The sequence below is a fragment of the Beta vulgaris genome, chromosome 3 (assembly GCF_026745355.1).
Source record: "Beta vulgaris subsp. vulgaris cultivar EL10 chromosome 3, EL10.2, whole genome shotgun sequence".
In the NCBI taxonomy this organism is placed as follows: domain Eukaryota; kingdom Viridiplantae; phylum Streptophyta; class Magnoliopsida; order Caryophyllales; family Amaranthaceae; genus Beta; species Beta vulgaris.
In genome coordinates, this window is record NC_079204.1 from 41973422 (window position 1) to 41994215 (window position 20794).

Sequence of the window (20794 nt, forward strand, 5' to 3'; positions counted from 1 at the left end):
CGTTCATGGACGCATATTCTGGGTACAACCAAATACTGATGCACCCGGACGATCAGGAAAAGATCGCGTTCGTCACTGACAAAGGTATATATTGTTATAAAGTTATGCCTTTTTGTTTGAAAAACGCAGGTGCCACTAATCAACGACTGGTCAACCAAATGTTCAAAGACCAATTGGGCGAAACCATGGAGGTGTATATAGATGACATGCTCGTCAAATCCAAACAAGCAAGCGATCACGTCCAACACTTGTCGGAAGCTTTCGACGTTCTGCGAAGGTATGACATGAAATTAAATCCTACTAAATGTACATTTGGAGTCTCTGTAGGAAAATTCCTAGGATATCTAGTGACACAGCGAGGGATCGAAGCTAGCCCCGATCAAATAAAAGCCCTTATCAATATCCAATCTCCAAAAAACGTCAAAGAAGTGCAGAAGTTAACCGGTCGCGTGGCCGCGTTGAATCGTTTCATATCCCGGTCGTCCGAAAGATGTCATTTATTCTATGAAGTTCTGGAGAAGAATATAGGTTTCGATTGGTCACAGCAGCATGAAAACGCGCTACAAGAACTCAAAAAATACCTAGCGTCACCGCCATTGTTGTCCAAGCCCAGCGACGGGGAGACGCTGCAGCTTTATCTCGCTGTGAGCAGTGTGTCCGTCAGTGCTGTCCTGATGCGAGAAGCAGAGAGTCAACAGCTCCCAATCTATTACGTCAGTAAGTCTCTGCTAGACGCAGAGACCAGGTATTCTTCATTGGAGAAACTCATTTTAGCCATAGTTGTTACCGTTAAAAAGCTTAGGCATTATTTTGAGACGCATACCGTTATTGTTATGACTAACTACCCTGTCAAGGTTGTCTTGCGACCCCCCGAGTTAACAGGACGCATGAGTAAGTGGGCAATAGCGCTCAGTGGGTACGGGATTCAGTTTCGTCCCACAACAGCCATTAAGTCGCAAGCATTGGCAGATTTTGTGGCAGACTTTAGCCTAGAGCTAGAAAAGCTCGCAAACGACGAAGTCGCCAAAATTAATCACTTCGATCACGAACCTTGGGTGCTATTTGTTAACGGATCTTCTAATTTCCGTGGTGCAGGTCTAGGTATCGTGCTAAAGTCGCGACAAGGGGGCAAGATAGTACGAGCCATTTGCTGTGAATTTAGAGCGACAAACAATGAAGCCGAGTACGAAGCACTTATCGCAGGAATGACGTTAACATAAGACATGGGAGCAAAGGCGTTGAAAGTCTTCAGGACTCATTGTTGATTGTTAGTCAAGTCAAAGGAGAATTCGCAGCAAAAGATTCCAAAATGGCTATGTATTTAGAGATAGCTCATCGTAAGAGTAAAATAATTAATCCATTTGACATTCTGCAGATACCAAGAGATCAGAACACGCAGGCAAATGCATTGGCCAATCTTGGATCCTCCTTGAGGGACGTTTCATTCGCTTCTGTCCCTATAGTCCATCTAGCAAACCCTGCAGTCGCTAGAGGTGATGCCGAAATCGTCGCGACAACGGCTAAGCGACTTCAAGACGACAAAGATGTCTTTGGTAACATCAGCAACATCGTAGCTGCAAGCGACCTTGACACTGCGGAGGTAAGTGTCAGTTGGACAAAAACCTTTTGTGACTATCTTACTCACGATGTGCTTCCAGCAGACAAGGCAGAGGCGCGCAGAATTCGGTTTAAAGCGTCGCAGTACGTGCTCATTCAAGGAATACTATTCAAGAAATTTGTCGCAGGGCCCTATATGCGTTGTTTGGAAAAAGATCAGTGGGGGCAAGTCTTAGAAAACATGCATGAAGGGACATGTGGAAATCACTCAGGAGGGCGTAGCTTGTCCAATAGAGCGTTGCGAATGGGATACTATTGGCCCACAACGAAGAAAGACGCGATAAGGTATATTGTTAAGTGCGATAGCTGTTAACGACACGCAGGTATGACGCATAAACCTTACGAGATTTTGCACCCTCGTTTAACACCTTGGCCTTTCATGAAATGGGGCATGGACATAGTTGGCAAATTACCTCCAGCCCCAGGCCAGAAGGTCTTTATGTTGGCACTAACTGATTACTTTTCTAAGTGGATAAAAGCAGGTTCTTTCCAACAGGTAGGTGACAAGGAAGTGATTTCTTTTATATATACTAACATTATTTGCAGGTTTGGTGTCCCGTCCGAAATAATATGCGACAATGGGTCGTAGTTTATTAGTAATAACTCCCGGTTCTTTCATTCTCAAGGGAATGGACGGAAAATAGCTTAGAATTGCTGAAACGCTAGTGTTTTGAAGAAATAATCTGTTTGAATTGTAGAATGTAATGGGCCAAGAGCCTCTTTTGATTACATGAATAATATAAACTTCTGCTAGCGTTCCATAAAAAAGTGTTTCTCTTTAATGGCCACATAACAGGCCTTAGCCAAATAACAGGCTCGAAGTATGATAACTACCATATAACAGGCCCAATACAAACAAGACCATGTGAGAGGCCCGAAAGCACAATAATGACAATATATCAGGCTTAATGCAAATAGCCATATAACAGGATTTAGACGTTTATGGCAACATAACAGGCCCAGGACGACAACGGCCATATAACAGGCCAAGGAAGTTAACAACCACATAACATGCCAATGAAGTTAACGGCCATATAACAGGCCAATGAAGTTAACGACCATATGACAGTCCTTGGATAATAACAAAACATACAAACGATAAATGTCCTAAAATTGCAATAATTGCTAATGGACAGTATAAATTACAAGAAAAAAGAAACTAAATCATAAATTACTTGCATGGCGACCAACTAAAAGCAAAAACGCGGGCAGCCATTCAAAAAAGGCAATTATGAATTCAGTAGCGAAAACTGCAGTTAGAAAATTTTTACATGCCGTCATAGGCTGAGTATTGAAAAAATTATAAATTACAAACTATTGGAAGCTATAGCTGAGCCTGAAGATGACCGCCAAAGTCTTTAAGAGGGAGGCGCTTCTTCATCTTCAGCAACGAGCAAGATGTTGGCAATGACCTCCTCAGATCAGATGTAGGGCTCATCCGCGAGAGGGCGCAAATGGGCACTCTCAACAAAAGCGGCCTCCATTTGGTCCTAGTCAATGGACGGATGGGAATGGCAAACGCACCTCTTCGCGGCCACCCATCCACCGTCATACTCCTCTGACTTCTTGAATGCGGCCAGGGCAACACGAGCAGCCTCGGCCTTTGCATTCTCCACTGCAGCGGCTGTCTCATCCTTCTCAGCCTTTAAGAAGCATCACGAGCAGCTTCCAGATCCTTGGCGGTTAGACCAGCGCTCTCGACCACGCGCTGGTACTCAACATATTGCGTTATCAACTTTGTAGCAGAGTTGTTGGCCTGCAAAAGAGAATGAGAGAAAAAAAGAAAAGAAAAGAAAAGAAAAAGAGAAGTGAAGTCAATTACCATCGCCAAGTCATGGGCCAGCTGAGCCGCGGGTGCAACTAGCTTATCTGTCGGACAATCAATCGGAAGGTGGAGCCCTTTCAGAAGGCAGTACCCAAAGGTGCCGCCATTAGCGGGAATGTCCGCAAAGAGAGACTCATCCTCCCTCACATCCCATGGTGGCCGGTATACTTGAGCGGCAGTAGTTGGGAGCGAGCAAGGGCAACCTTAACAGCAGCACAAAGGGGCACCTCCTTTGTCTCAATCCATTCCCGGACCAGGGAAAAAATTCCAGACCAAGATCTGAGATAAAACTCGGGACGCTGAGAATCTCATAGATCCTCTAGCGCATGGAAGAGTCGGACCCAAGTGTCGTCCCCATGCTATTTGCAGTATCAAGGAGAGACGACCGGATAATAGTAGGAGTGGACTCTCGGACTCGAGAGTTCACCGGGACCTCGAGGCCGGTAATAGGCGCCTCTGTACTTCTACAGTTTGACCTTTTGGGGGCCCTTGACCTTAGGCTCCTGTTGACGCCTGCGCTTGGTACTACCACCGCCCCTGTTGACCGAGAGTTGAACACCGGATCGAGAAGGAGTTTGCTACCCCCAGCCACGAGCACGACCTGACGTCCGCCCAACGTGGCGCGTAACTCGGCCAACCGTACAAGCACCGCGACCGGCATTCCAGTCGGCACCTCACAAACCTCCAGTGAGTCCGTGAACGGTGTCGTAGTAAAAAATAGGATCCTAAGGAGTTTTTTGCATTGGGCTCAAGCTTTCGTCTAAACCCAGATCCTCGAGATCCAAACTGACGTCACCTGAAAAAGAGGCAAATCAAGATAGATCAGTATCAGTAGTAGGGAACAACAAAATAACTAAACATTCACAAAGAACTATGTCGGACCAAAAGACAGGCTACACACCTTCTCGGTGAGTCCGGCATAAGAAAAGAGCAGACAGAGGCTCATTGCCGAGAATATACTTGGCATGAGGAAGCCAAGTGCAGGGTACCCGTATCTCAGACTCCTCACCCTCTCCAACCTTTGGTTCCGACTCAAAATAGTCGAAGGCCTCCTGCTCGGCCTCGGACAAACCATAGGAAGGCACATCCTCCATCCTAGGAGGAAAGTCGACCGGGACCGTGAGCCAATAGAAAGCTCCTTCCCAGCCTTTCAGCTCGCTCATCTTGGGGTAGACAGTAATTTTATCCTTGGCAGTCATTAGAGACCACTAACCCTTCTCAGCAGAACCATTTTGTCGCAGCCAGTGAAGACGATGGAAGAGGTTGAGGGTCTCCGGATAACCCAGGTAGCGGCAGACCCAGACATAAGCAATCAGGTTCATCACGGCCAGGGGGGTTAATTGAGCAAGGAAGACGTTGAAAGCCTTCGAAATCTTCACTAGAACCAAATCCAATGCGAAATGCAGCCCGAACTCGAAATGATGGGCGTAAACAACTATATGCCCTGTCGGACAGTCAATTACTTTCAATCCCTCAGCCGCGATTACAAGGTTATACTCGGATGGGAGGTCATCATATAATTAATTAGCTACTCCGCAACAGTCCAGCTCCAAAGCGGCTGCCCGCCAACCCTTGGAGATGACAGTGTTCTTAGGACCATATCTATAATCTTAAGGGAAGCCATATCTTGGAGTGGAGAACGTCATCGCGGTCAGGAATAAGTTAAGGATAGGAAGAAGGAGGCATACTGGAACTCTCGCCAAGAGCGATCTCAGTCCGACGAGGGGCCGGATCCCTGCCAGAGGTAGAAGGGACAGTACCAGTCTCATCCATGTTTGCAATGGAGTCGTTGCCGGAACCTTAATCAACGACAGGAGGATGAGCAGGGGAAAAATCACGGGGAAGTCGGTCGTAAACGCTAGTGTCCGTCACTACCCCGGCATCGGCTAGGCTATCTAACCAAGCATGCTCCCTCAAAGGATGAACATCGAGGCCGGGAACAGCATCAGGAGAAGGATTCCTCGCGACCCTACGGGCTAAAATTTGGTGCCTTAATTCCCTAAGTGTCTGGTTATCCCCACTCAGCCTAGCGGACAGATATTGTGAAGTCAGGTTCTCTTGCTAAAGATTGCAGTGGACATTAAGAAATTTTGACCTAAGTTCTTTAGCCATGTCGGCCGTAAGGTAAAGGTCAGCTAGTAGACGAGTGCGCCCATCCCTTGGGCTAGAAACGGACAGACTTTGTCCGCCATCAAGAGAAGGGAAGGAGGGTTCACTTTCGGTCACAAATTTATTACTCAAGGTATTTTGACTATCTGAGCGGTCCGATATATTTATAAGAAGAAAAAGCAGCGAAAAACCAAAGAGTTACAAAAGGGGTACCTGAGAAAGATTTCGCCGAAAAAGTGGAAGCAAACTCCGAAAAGCGCTCCACAAAAAGCAGCAGATGAAGCAAGAGCTCGCAGGAAATAATGTCGAAATAGAGCCAGAAAACCCTCGAAGCAGGACCTGGAGGAAAAGAACCGAAATTTGTCGAAATTTGTGAAAATCCTTACAAAAAAGGGAAGGAAATGCAAGAAAGTAACTCTTTTGAGAAAGTTCGAGGCGAAAAAAGTGTTCTCTAGCCGCAAAATAGTAGCTTGAAGTTCGAACAAAAAGTGAGAAAACTAGAGAAAAGGTTTAAGAGGAAGAAGAAGTTGAATGAAAAATGAAAGGAATTTCTCTTTTAAATATCAGAATGAACGGTGAAAATTAAAAGACGCATCAACTGCCTTCATGGATCGATGCCAAGTGTCGCTCACACAGCATACCCTAATAAAAAGGGCAAAAAACGAGCGGTATTCCAGAAATTGTAATGATTACACCTTTTGAAATCTACAACTTACCCCATGTCAACACGTGGCAACATCAGAGGCCTGATCACAAGACATGCAAAAATTCGTCCATGTCATTAAAGCAAACACCGGTGACGGTCACGACCGCCAATGATGCTTGGGGGCTAGTTGTATGGGTATTACCCAAGTCTGCTGGCGGACATTCATTATGTGTGACAGCACAGGTCCAGGACGCGAACTCATAAGAAGGAGGTTGATGTCTCCTTATCTGGAGATTGAGACTGCCGTCGCGGCCACCAAAGAGGACAAAACACGGGGAATCTTCCCTCTAACAGATTCATTACAACCATACACGTGTCAAAGGATTACCTATCCTGTCAGGTGAATAGTATGCCTATAAATAGCCAAATAGTACTATTTCTAGAGGTACATTGTCTCTTATACTAAATATAGCTTATCTCTCTCTCTAAGTTTTCTCTATCTACAATCCTTATCGGACATTAGCTGATATGAGCGTCGGAGGGGGTTTCCTCACAACCACCCCGAGGGTAGCTCACGTTTGTTCTCGTGCAGATCACCACTCCCGGATAACCCCCATCACTGACGGACACCTCTTAGGGCCGCCACCGTTTCACTGCAGAAACACTAAAATTAATGCATTTACTTAAATGAATGAATTTACTAAAATGAACGTCAAAGCCTTCTTTTGAATAAAGTGATCCTAATATTCGAGTCAAGTAAAATGAAAGCTTAATACATTTTTCCTCCATCCTGCTAGATATATTCGAGCATTTCATTTTGTATTTGTGTCATATGAGCTTGTGTTAATTGCCGCACCACCTGTATTTTAATACTTCGCATACCTCCTTTAGATCAAGAGCCATAAGCTAATTACTTGTAAAGTTGTAATAATATAGAGGCAACTGTTTTTTTCTTGGATAAAAAATATATCATCAACTTCCATCACATATAAGTTTTTAAAAATGAAACAGCACTGGATAAACCTCAATAAATACATTAACTTCTATGTTTCAATTGTAATTGTTGGAACTAATTTGTCCGAGAGAATATGCGAGTAATATATTGATAAGACTAATTGTTAGAACTAGTAAGGCTCAAGTGCACATATCGTGTATGCTGAATTTCATGTAGTATTTGATCCAGTTGTAAACAATATGTCTCAAAATCTTAAGATTGTGAGATAAAACTTCATTACAGGAACTTTATTCTTAAAAGGTATTGCTTATGTAGGTGGGTTGGATTAACATATGCGAAGCTTCGAGCTAGGACACTTTTTCTTACAAATCTTTTTAAAAAAAATTATGTGTATTGTTGAATTACGAGTTACTAGTGGTTGTTTATTACTTTGATTTCCTTCCTCCACTTGCACTACACCCTTTGTATTGTTTTATCTTTCTCATTTTTCCAGTGCGCGTTTGCCAATGAACTTCTTCGACTTCAAAATTCTTTGATTACATATTTGAAAAAATTATTATAACTATTGAATGTTAATAAAGTATACTTATTGAGATGAATTAAATAAAACCCTATGTACATATATGACTATGTTTTTTCTTATACAATGAGAAGAATTTAGAGAATTCTCTAACTGTGGATAGTGCCAAGAATACAAGTATGAAACAAAAAATATATATAAAGTGGTATTCTTTATTTTCTTTCCATCCTCCACATATAATGCATGATCATATATAATTTTTGTGTTATTTCCTCCACATGCACGCATTTCCAACCCAGCGTACAAACACAATCCTTCTATAAATACTACATTCTTCATCTACTAACTCTCCACCACATCCTTATTCCTCAACTCTCGCAAACAGCTTATATACCCAGACCCAGCATAGCCATGGCTTCCAATTTCCTGAAATCAACCACCACTGTCCTCCTACTAATCTCTGCACTTAGTATTGCCACAGCCTTTATCCTAGATATAGATGGCGATCCACTTTACAATGGTGGGCAATACTACATCATCCCACAAAGCTTAGGCTTTGGGGCAGGTCTCACCTTAAAATCGAAAGCCGATTCCTTACCATGCCCGTTCTATATAGGCCGTGAAAACGATGAAACGTCTTATGGAATGCCCGTTACAATTGCTTCCCCTTTTAAGATACGGAATATCATACCCTCTTTACTAATTAGCATAGTCTTCAAGGGAGACGATAATCCAAACATTTGTATGCAGCCATTGGAGTGGCAGGTGATCGCCGATGCATCAACGGGCAAGTCGTACATTGCTACGGGTGGTAGTGGCGGTGCCTTTAACCCGACTACTACTTTCAGTATTGAGCAGATTGGCATTAATATTAATATGTATAAGATAAGGAATGCAGGGGTATCAGATGTTGGCTTTTTTGAGAAAGATGGTCTTTTGGGACTTACTGATGATATTCCTCTTCATGTTGTGTTCAGGAAAGCTTTTGATGTTTTATCCATGAAGGTCTAGACACATGATGTACTAGTCTATATAGTTCATTCATGGAAGAATAAATCCCACGCACCCTTTTATTTAAATCGTCGGAGGATATTTCCTTCTTCCTGTTGTGTGTGTGGAGAAGGTGTGTATTTAATTTCTATGAGTTTGTGTGTCTTTCCGTAAAAGTTAATAATTGGTTCTTGACGTCCTGACTCTTATTTTATTTTATGATTAAGTTGCTTAAGATATCTAATGATATTTAATACACAATGATATTATAGTAAGACAAAGTAACTTGGTCATTTTATTTACAATTTATCCTACTAATGTGCACTTTTGAGGCGCTAGATAAAATTTGCTTTTTTATATAGAATGGCTCTATCATTTGGTTTGATATTTCATGTACTCAAAAGATAATACTCAAGTTCAGCTGAACTTATATTCGTCACCTCAAGATTACTTAAAATCGTCCAAAACAAAGTTGAAATTACATGTATAACGTTTTCTATCTTTTTCCCTAAACCACCACCCCCACCACCAGAGACCTTACTCCACCGCCATCCACCTCTTTCCACCACAACCCCCATTGCCAAAACCACCCACTAGCAGCCCCCTGCCCCCAACCAGCAGCCCCCACCCCCTTCAAGCCAGAAGGTGACGACATGCCCTTGCACACACGCCGCACAAAACGAGCGGCTGCCACTTCGATAGTGGTTCAAGTTCTCTTCTCTGAGCAGCTTCAAGTCTTGTTCTTCGAGAAGTTCCAACTTCGAGCAGTGAGAGAAATATTTTTTTTTTAATTGGGCGATGGAAGGGGAACGTCTAGTCAGGACGTTCTTCACATAGTTTATTAAAAAGTCAATTAGAGGCGATTTTAAGTAATTTAGGGATGACATTTAACAATTCCTTTTTTTCTTCTCTCTCATAATATATTGCTTTAACATCTAATTCTACTTTTCAAACTAATCCATTTTGATAGAAGGCAAATGCTGAACGTTAGTTTACATTCTTAAACCTTAAACTCTTGCCTCACATATTTCTTTTTTTAGTCAAAATCAAAAAAAAAAAAACAAGAGAAAAAAAAAAGGAAAGTATTGAGGTAACCCTTTGAATCACAAATCTTGTTGATCATGACATGAAAACTTATATGGCTTTTTTCAATTAAGGTAATTAATGCCGCCCATTTAGATTCAATTATATAACTTATACATTGAAATCCATTGAATACTCATCCAATTGTTACGCTCTACCATGTCACACCTTTGCAACTTCTTAGATTTCTATATCTGATCTATATTTGCAGTATTAACTAGAAGGAATCCAACTATCCCAGGGAGAAAGTTTATCTATATTTCTTATTTTCGTTATCTATTATTTGAATTAAATAAACCCTAAAGAACTCAAATTTTCTCAAAAAAACTTGTTAGAAATACAATCAGAAAGAGAGAAAGAGATTTTATAAAGTAATATGTTTCTGGATTTTCATCAAATTACACAATTTTCTAACACGGAAGAACAAAAGCCAGAAGAAGAAGAAAGTGAAAAACAAACCATTATTGGTTGTTTGAAATATGGCGGCGATAACTCTTGAAAGATCTAGAACCCTTCATAGCTTTTGTCTCCCACCTAGCTTAAACTGGGATACTCAAAAACTTGTCTGTTGCACAAAACTCACCAACAACAGTCCTAGTTCTTCCTCAAACCACGTCATTTCCATAAAACATCGAACTACATCCCCTCTTTCACTCCCTTTTCGGAAATATCTTTTCGATCCCCACTAGCATCGTCGACTCGATATGGTGCTGATGAGAATAACCAAATTGATGTCGTTAGAGAGAAGCTTATACCTAATCTTCACTCCAAAGTCGACAAATTACGCTCCGCTTTCCTTACAAACTTCATATTGGCCTCTCCGCCGTTGCAACCGAAAGGACAGTAATTAATATGTAATTTTATCCGTTAGATACATAATGCAACCATGACTTTGTACAACCCGCCCCTATAAAGGCAACACTATTCTTCTTTCTCTTGCTACCCTCGCACGCTATCTCCACAATTTTGAAATTCTAGAGCTAGCTTGGAGTCTCGCGAAATCCACCGGTTAATTTTCTGATCGCTTCCTTGTTAATCTTCCTTCCTTTTCCAATAGTTATGGCTCCTCGTTGTCGTAGTGCTAGGGCAACAATTGTCCCGGGAAATGATAAAGAAAAATCTAGGGAAGAAACAAACGAAACTGAATCGATCATAATTGAAGATGAAAAACCCTCGAGTGTTAAATCCTCAATTACCGTGAGAGAATTGGGGGAATTTCTGGAAACTTCTAGCCTTCCCATTGACACCATAATTAGGACGGTAGGAAAAGACGAACACCTTGAACATAGCCCTAAAAGCTTGATCGTCTTGTTCGAATACCTCTTTAAGAAAGGGTTTAGGCTATCCTTCTCTCCCTGGTGAGAGATCTGTTAAGAATTTATGATGTAAGTCTGTGATAGGTGATTGGAATGAGAAAGCGGCTTTCCGGCGGGAGAAACGAAAATGGTGTGAGTTCCATGGAGACCACGGAAGCGACACCGACAAATGCGTCGTGCTAAGACGCGAAGTGGAGCACCTCCTCATGTAAGGTCACCTAGAAGACTTGCTGACAGAGAGAGGAAAAGAAACTGTCTTTAATGGCAACCAATGTCATTAGTGGCGGATTAGATATTTGTGGACTAAGCTATTCTACAGCTAAATGTCATGCGAGAGACACACCAAACCAGGATGCTCTATTCAAAGAGCTCTATCACCCACATGATGCCGAAGTTGAAGCAATGCCAATAACGTTTGACGACGATGTTCTGGCCAACGACAAATACATCCACCATAACGGTCTCGTAATATCTCTAACTTTTAGTAACTGTTTATTAAAATGTGTGCTAGTTAGTAATGGCAGCTCAACTGACATCCTCATAAAAGACGCTTTATAGGACATGTGCATTGATGAGCGCGACATCGTTAGAAAATCAACGTTCCTTGTCGGATTTAGCGGTGAACCCAAGCACACCTAGGACAAGTGACGCTGCCCACATATGCCAAAGGAGTAAACATGTATACCAAGTTCTACGTCGTGGATTGTTCTTCCTCTTACAACGTCATCTTGGGAAGACCCTGGATCCATATCATGGAAGTGTAGGAGATCAAAGGGGACAAACAGATCGCCAGGGAGTGATACAAAACATCCCTCAAACCTCGCAAAGTGGAAGCATAACAATTACAAATGCAGACGGTATGGGAGCAAGAATTCGACGAACAACAACTGGAAGAAGTTATACTTGACGCTGAGAAACCATATCGAACTGTAAAAATAAGAGCGTCCTTTTTTCCTGACGTTCGAGAACATGTAATAGAGTTTTTTGCATCTAACTCCGATTATTTTTCATGGTCACATGAGGATGTAACAGGCACAGAAACCAATTTGATAACACAAAAGCCTAACGTCAACCCTCATCATATATAAACTCGTGAAACAAAAGAGATGCAAATTTACAATTGAGAGAAATTGAATAATCAATGACGAGGTTCAAAAACTGAATGACGACACCAATAAGGTAAAGAAAGTTAAATACCCTGATTGGCTAGCTAACATCGTTGTTGTAGGGAAAAAGAACGGAAAGTGACGAGTTTCACCGATCTTAACAAGGCTTGCCGGAAAGATCTCTTCCCACTGCCACACATTGATGCCCCCGTCGACGCCACTGTCGGACATGAGTTGCTGACGTTCATGGACGCCTTTTTCGGGTACAACAACATACTCATGCATCCTGAAGATCAAGAGAATACGTCGTTTGTTACTGATCACGACACCTCTTACTACAAAGTTATGTCATTCGGACTAAAGAACGTTTGCGCCACCACTAGGGGAAAAAAAAGGAAGGGCTGCGGAGGAAGGGCTGCGCTTTTTCTAAAAGCGCAGCCCTACTAGTGAAGGGCTGCGCTTTTGTACAAAAGCACAGCCCTACACAACAGAAGGGCTGCGCTTTTTTATATAAGCGCAGCCCTTCTGACTAAGTAGGGTTGCGCTTTTGAAGAAAAGCGCAACCCTTCTTAAAAAAATTTCAAAAATTCATCTTCGCGGGCTTCAAATATTAAGCGGGATTCGTCAAATATATTATCCCTCATTCTCTCTCCTCTCTTCACGTCCCTCATTATTCCTTTCCTCCTTCTCTCTCATCCCCTCTTCTCTCTCATCCTCTCTTCTCTCTCAAAAACTCCCATAAACATTTACGACAAAAATCCTGAAATGATTTGCACTAAACATGCCGACGGAGTCCGATTGCCTATTGTGATACCTTTTCGGAAGCGGAACGGGCCAACGAGTCAAACTCATCGCTATGCTGTGGCGTTTAGGCTTTTTAAGCCATCCGAGTTCGTTTAAGCCTCCAAAAAGGCATTTTAAGTTTTTTCGAAATTTTTTTTCCCTTAAATTATATATTAGGGTTTTGTTTTATGTATTTAAACATTATTAGGTTAATGTTTGGAGGTAGTTCTTGTATTTTCAGATCTATAATGTTCTTGTATACTTCTCTTTGTTTATTTTGATTAATGTTCTTGTATACTTCTCTTTGTTTTGATTAATGTTCTTGTATACTTCGCTTTGTTTTGATTAATGTTCTTGTATACTTCTCTTTGTTTTGATTAATGTTCTTGTATTTTCAGATCTATAATTTCTTGTATTAGTTTTTGTTCGTTTTTTTCATTTTCGTTTCATTCTTTATTTTTGTTTTGGGTTTAGTATTTTCATTTTCGTTTCGTTTCTCTTCTCTTCTCTTCTGTTTAATTTCAGAAAATGTGAGATTATGAGTAAAAAAATGTCAAAAAAAAAAATTTTTTTTTTATATATTTTTTTTTTGCTAGGAAGGGCTGCGCTTTTTCCTAACTAGCGCAGCCCTTCTAGCTTAAGGGATGCGCTTTTCTAGCGCAGCCCTACTTAAAAAGTAAAGGGCTTCTACTGAAAGGGCTGCTGTCAAAAAGCGCAGCCCTTCTTCATTTTTCCACTAGTGCACCTACCAGCGTCTGCTGGTCAACGCCATGTTTGAAGATCGACTACGGGGCACCATGGAGGTGTACATTGATGATATGTGCGTGAAATCCAAGGCTACTTGTGACTATGTCTCACACCTACAACATGCATTTAACGTCATATGAATTTATTAAATGAAACTCAATCCTACTAAGTGTTCTTTTGGAGTGTCTGTAGGAAAATTTCTAGGATTTATTATCCCACAACGCGCGATAGAAGCTAGCCCTAATCAAATAAGGGCTATCATCAATATCCAATTTGCAAGAAACATCAAGGAAGTGCAGAATCTCACTGGATGCATTGCCGTCTTGAATCGATTCATCTCCAAATCCCTTGACAGATGCTGGTTATTCTACGACGTCTTGAAAAAGATCAACAAAGGCTTCGAGTGGACTGATCAACATGAATAGGCATTACAAGAGCTCAAGCAATTCAAGAATGGAATGTTGTTTATATCAAGAATGACAACTGGTGAGATTTTCAGGCACCACCAGGGGCAAGTTGGATTGTTAAATATCTTTGCAAAGTGAAGAAATTACTTAATGTTAGTGGGTATGCACCAGTTTATTACTAATAGTACTTTCTAAACCATCAAACTCCATGCACAATTTACTGAAGTTCAGAGCAATGTTCATTGGGCTCAGGGGGTATGGAATAGCATGTAAGTTCCTAAGCACGTGTTTATTACTTGGCTAGGGGTGCAATAAAAGCATAAAATTGAAGGATAAGCTCTTCACGCTTTAAATCAGCCCTGATAATCTCTGTTGTATTTATGGTAATGCACCTGAGCCACACAAGCATCTAGTTTTTGAATGCAACTTCAGTCATCATCTGTTGCTAGTTATGCTTAGATGGACAGGGCTTAATTTCAGACAAAGAAATCTACCTCAGTGGATCAGTTGGACAATAAGGTCTTATAAAGGTTGCGAAATGAGGAAACAAGTGGTATATACAGTTTTGGCATGCAACTGTTGTTTATCAAATTTTGAAATAAGGAACGAAGCTTTTTGCCTTTCTAAAGTAAATAGAGTATAATGTATAGCTAAAGATGTAAAGAGTATAGTTCAACATAGAATATTCTTTTGTAAATCGGTAAAGTGGAGCAACATAGATTGTAATTGGCTTAACAACCTTTAGGTGTCGTTTGGCCTTAGCTTGCAGGCCAGTTGTGTCTTCAGTCTCTTTACATAAGAGACTTAGGTTATTCTTTTGGTGTCTTTTGGAAGCAATACAATTACTTACTTACCAAAAAAAACTCGTTCAAAGCCACTTTCACTAATTTCAGCTTCTTCATAATGACATGCATTTTAGTACCTTGTATGTCCTGATTCCAAGCCTGATATATATATTTGTGAACTGTGGTGCAACCTTCCATATCGTATAGTATCTAAAAGGCTTCCCACCTGAATCTTCCTTTGAATGCATAGTTATCAATGATTAAACTCTCGCTCATTTTGAAAACACACCTCAGGTGATGAAGAAATGGTTTGCCAACTACTATTGGCCATGACTCTGTCCAACTTTTTAAAAACTCTTTGCCTACCTAACTATTTGTTCTTCCGTGTATAAAAGTTCCCATAACCCTTTATATCACTCAAAGCACAATCTCCCATACAATTATTAATATCCTCCATTTCAGATTCTCTCACTAAAGAGAAAATTCTTTCATCACTATTCATTACACAATATAAATCTTCACATATCAACCGAGTTTCTGAGGTTTTGCTTGCCCTCAAATCACTCCATAATTCAACCCTCCTATTTCTATCATTATATGCATATATAAGAGTGCAATAAAAGGAATTACTACCACTATGAGGTTGAACTAAGTAGTGAATTAACTGAATAGATGTACTTACAATTGAAAGATTGAAGCTTGATGCTTTCCAAGCAATTATTATTCTCCCACCATCATGAAAATTGGAGTTACTTGTGAAACACCATCATGGAAATATCCTCTGATACAGACTGCCAAGGTTGTTTGCATTCACCTTGGTCTGAAGAAGACTCACAAGACCAACAGAACATTTGTTAAGATATGCCTTAACGTCATTCTGTTTCCTAGCCATGTTGATCCCTCTCACATTACAACATAAAAGTTTATCTATTAAGCTCGGGAAGGTCCCCTTCCCCTGCGCTCTAGTACCTTGCTCCAAACCCTCCATCCTAAGGACAACGACACCTTTGTCAACAACAATCATAGCTTGAAAAGAGTTGCCTGTATAAGTTGAAACATTATGTGAAGCTCTAACTCTAATGGGCTTGAGAGCTCTTTGAAAGCCCGCCTGATCAACTTTATTCTTCACCTGTTCCTTTTGTTTGTTCTACTCTGTATGAGCAGCCTTGTACTTTCTTACATCATCATTATTCTTAGCTCTTGGAGCAACCTGAATGGGTTACTTTTGCTTTGGCACCCATTTCTGCTTAACAAGCTCTATTATGCAATCTTTAGTTGAATAACCTATGCCCTTGCAATTTTGGCAATGGTCTGGTTTCCAGCCCTAAGTCACTGGTACCTTAGTCAATACACCATATTCAGTCACAAAGTTAACTGAATCAGGGAAAGATTAATTCACTTTAACTTCCACAAGAATTCTTGCAAATTGCAATTTCTCCTTCGTTCTTGTTGCTTCATCTCTTCTAATTGGATCTCCAAGTTTGGAAATAATCTTATATAAGGTTTTCTCTCCCCTAATATTTGAGTCCTAACTTCAATTGAACCCAAATCGGAAGACTTTGTGATGATTCTTTATCCAGAGCTAGATCAGGATGACAAGGTTTCATGATAACAGGTTTACTATCAAAGAAATAGTGTCCTTGTAAAACAGATTCCCTAGAATCCATAGCATTAAATCGAACAAGATACACACCTTTACTAATCACAACTACTTTATCCACATTAAATTTCCTCCAAACTCTCCTCACATATCCTTCCATAACTTGTATTGGTGGATTAATACCTATCACATAACAAATCAATGAAGAATTCTTCTATTCACCTTGTTTATGCCAAATTCTGATCAGGCAGAACTTAGCTGAGGATCTACAGCTAATGGAGATGCAATAACAAGGGATGCTAGCTACGAAATTAAAAGAGGATGCAAAGAGAAGACAGAGACACCAAGAAATGGTGACGCGGAAAACCCCAAGAGGAGGGTAAAAACCGCGGGTGGAATTGAGTCCACCAATCCACTATGTAGGAAGATTACAACTTATAGCTAGCAGCTAGCAGCTTGTAGCTTATACTAAATACACTTGTTGATATTTATGAAAGTAAATGAGAGTGTTCTAATGTAAGCAATGTTAATGAACTGCCCTTCTCCCAATACTTCTACTCCTATTTATATCCATACGTTTATTGTAACGTTGTTTACATGTTTACGTTGCATAACTAATCTCCAATATGATGCCATGATCTCCTAACATCAAGGAGTATCTCCACTTCTGCTTAATGACTCGTCAACCCTATTTTGTAGGCGTAACAGCATAATTTGACTTGATCTTGATTAGTATCCAATGCTCTTTGAATCAAATTTATTCAACTCCCTTCGTTTCTGCTTGCTGTAGCTACTAGCTGATAACTTCTAGCTGGGACGGATGTATATCCTGCAGATTCAGCTTAGCAAAATTTTTAGGACATAACAATTGCCCCTAACTTGTGATGCCAACCTAGGCGTAGCTGAGTTAAAATCGCAAGTTACCAATCAAAAACAAACTGTTAGCAAAAGAACTTAAGATTTAAACAAATTGGTATTTCAAAATTTTATCTCTTAATCTGAGGAATTAAAACGTGTGAAGATAATAACTTTTATTCTAAAAGATAAATCCCTTTAATCCGCTGAAAAGATAATTTTCTTGGGGAAAGAAAAATTCATCAGATTAATGACTACTTATCAACAGCTAAAAGATAATTTTTCACGCATCAATAAATTTTTATCCGTTAGCCCAAACTACCGTTGAGCTACCAGTATTTAAAGGACTCCTCCTCTTTTTCTGAACTTCACTTTATTTTCTAGCGACTTCGTCTCCTTCTCAGGTAAAGCTTCTTTCTCTTTCTTTCGTCCTCAAGAATTCTGTAGAATTTTTCTTCCTTTTCTAATGGGTTAGAGCCATAGATGATGTTGCTTCGTCTGTCACTGAGAGAGATATCGAGGTACTTAAGGTCCTGGGGGGCTTCCCTGAAAATGCTCAGATTATCCTCCCTACTCCCACATGCAGGCCCGAAACCTGCCCTGAAGATTACATCTGTTATTATGAACACCCTTTTTTACTAGGGTACAATTACACCTTTTCCCCCCTCACTAGATCTTTCATGGAAGTTTTGCACCTTTCCCCTGGCCAGCTGATGCCAGCTTTTTGGAAAACCTGCCTAACCTTAGAAGCCCTAACTAAGGCATGCATAATCCTTCTCTCTAAACGAACTACTGACTGCCTATAGCGTTAGAAAATCGGGTAAGGGTTTCATCACTTTTAGGGCTAAGGCTCCCCTCCCCCCATTAATAGAAGGTACAATTGCATCAGACTCTATTTGGAAAACTAGGTATTTTTTTGTAGTGAAAGATTCGCTGGGCGAAGCTGGGGGCCTCTAGTGGGGGTTGGTCAACCAAAGGTACCTAACTATTCCATTTGTGCTTTGTTTCTAAAAACGAATTAACTAGGTTCTTACCTTGTTTCTTTTGCAGGTCTTGGCCCTATTATCTCCCAGATTCCTGAACAAGCCGAGAGATTACCTGAATTGCTCAAGTTTCCTGTTGAGGAACGCACCTTCACAGCTCCTACCGAGGTCCTACCCTTAGATTTCAGAGCATCTTCTCGCACTAACTCGATGTCGACAGGTAATTTTGATTTTTGGTGCAGATTATACTTTGCTCACAACTCTTAGATACTAGGCCAACTAACTTTTCTCATGCATGCAGCCCCAGCAAGATCCAGTAATTTATCTGACGAGGATGCAATGGCCAGGCTTAAGAATAGGAAGAGATCAGCTGCTTCTTCTGGGCAGTCTCAGGTTGACAAAGTTCCTCGCAAGAACCTACGCTCATCCTCCATCCCAACCACCATCGACATCACGACCGACTCTCCTAGGGATGAGGTCCTTGTGAGCTTTCCTGCTGACTTTCTAGCTGAAGAAGGTCTAGAAGGTGGGATCTGGCCTGCAGCTGACAAGCTCGTATTCCCAGCTGCACAAAAGAGGTTGAGGGGACAGGACCCTGAGGTCATCCTGAACCATGCTGTCCAGCTATCCCTACAGGTTAGCAACATCTTTTGACCTACTTTTAAATCAAGAAAAATGATCAATGCCGCTTTATACTTATGATTTTTGTTGCTTTGCCAGCTTTCCCAAAGTTGCATAGCTGCCAGGGACAGCTTGCGGACTGTTGCTACCCTTCAAGATAAGGTGGCTCGTCTGCAAAAGGACAATTGAGCCACCAAGCTAAGCTGGAGAGGGAGAAACAGTCCCGGCTGGATGCTGAGAGCAAGCTAGCTGCTGAGCAAAAATTAATGGAGAAAGAGAGGCTGGAAAAAGATGAGAAGATAGCTGAGGCGGAGAAAGAAAATGCACGCCTGGCTGCAGCTGTAAGAGAAGCTGAGGAGAGGGCTTTAGACATCCAAGCTGAAGCAAAAATTATTGAAACTGCGAAGCTAGCTTTCCTGATAAAGTTCAAGAAGCTAGATGACAAGGTTGTCAATTTCTACATGACAGATTCCTCAAGCTGGATTCTATGACCGCTCTAGAAGCTTTAGCTACAGGTGGCAAAACAAATGATTCGGAGAAATCTACAGCTGAATCTCCTCCTTCTCTCAACCAGCCAGAAGGTGCTGTTCTTGGTGATAAGGACAAGGTTGCTGGCGATGATGCCAGCGTGATCTCTTAATTTCTTCAATGCTTTCATTAGTTTTTCTTTTGGAACAATTTAGTTTTAACTAGCTTGGGTACTTTTACCATTGCCTATGGGGGCGATGTGTTTTTGTAAGAACATATTTTCTTTCAGCAATTTAACCGTTTGAACTTATGTCTTTGCCTTTTGATCTTAGCTATTGATGCTTTGATGAGTACTTAAGTTACATGCATGCTTTTTGATCTTAGGTATTAGAACAACATATTTACCTGGGATAAGTGTTGTTCAACTTAGGTTGGGCCCGTTTCCTTGGTGCTACGACCACTCAGCTAAGTTTGGGTGAACTAACCCTTAGCTGCTTGATGCTGGTGCTGCGACCTTGTAGCTGAATCTCGAAATTCCAGCTACCCACCTGGGTGCTGCAACCCCTTGCGTTTACCTGGTGGACCAATGCTTTGTGCAAAGCAGTGGTTGCCTTTAGGGATTCTGGCGTCTTTGGCCCGATAGTAACCGGTAAGTGCCCCAGGTTAGAAATGATATAGCTTAAGGTGAGAAGCGTTCCAGCTTCTAGGTATTGCTTTTCCATCTTTAGTAGTTAGACGATAAGCTCCTTTTCCAACTACTTGGTTGATTAAATAGGGGCCTTCCCAGTTGATCCCTAATTTACCAGCATTGACTTCTTGGGTATTCTGAAAAACTTTCCTTAGAACCCAATCTCCTACCTTGAATACTTTAGCTTTGACATTCTTGTTGAAGCTACGAGCCACTATTTGTTGTTGTGCAGCCATTCGTACTAATGCATTATCTCGCAATTCTTCGATGGAATCTAGGTCGTAGCCAAGCTCTTTGTCGTTGGCTTCAGGAGTTATCAATCCATATCTAGCTGTAGGGACAGCTACTTCCGCAGGTAGTACCGCCTCGCATCCATACACAAGTGAAAAAGGAGTTCTTCCTGTGGCGCCTCTTGGTGTTGTTCTGTTTGCCCACAGCACCTTAGGCAGCTCTTCTACCCATCTTCCCTTCTTAGCTTTTAGGCGCCTCTTAATGCCATTGATAATTACTTTATTGCTGGACTCAGCTTGTCCGTTAGCTTGAGGATATCTAGGTGTGGAAGTTATCAAGCTGATGTTCCATTCGTGACAGAATTGCCTTGTCTTGTCACTTATGAATTGTGATCCGTTATCACAAATGATTTCGCTAGGTACTCCGAATCTGCAGATAATGTTAGTATGCAAAAAGGAT

The 20794-nt window shown here is 41.2% G+C and overlaps 2 protein-coding genes across 2 annotated transcripts; both read left to right on the plus strand.

Annotated features, from left to right (window-relative positions):
• The first annotated feature begins 8083 nt into the window (after nt 1–8083).
• Nucleotides 8084–8683, plus strand: LOC125491546 (kunitz-type trypsin inhibitor alpha chain-like). Its single transcript, XM_048640457.1, has one exon. It carries the CDS (start codon nt 8084–8086, stop codon nt 8681–8683), a length of 600 nt encoding a protein of 199 aa, XP_048496414.1.
• A 9607-nt stretch (nt 8684–18290) lies between these two features.
• On the plus strand, nt 18291–19720 carry LOC130590734 (uncharacterized). The gene is made up of 3 exons (XM_057393268.1): nt 18291–18547; nt 18629–18963; nt 19048–19720. Exons 1-3 carry the CDS (start codon nt 18538–18540, stop codon nt 19135–19137), a joined length of 435 nt encoding a protein of 144 aa, XP_057249251.1. The 5' UTR covers nt 18291–18537; the 3' UTR covers nt 19138–19720.
• The last annotated feature ends 1074 nt before the right edge of the window (nt 19721–20794 follow it).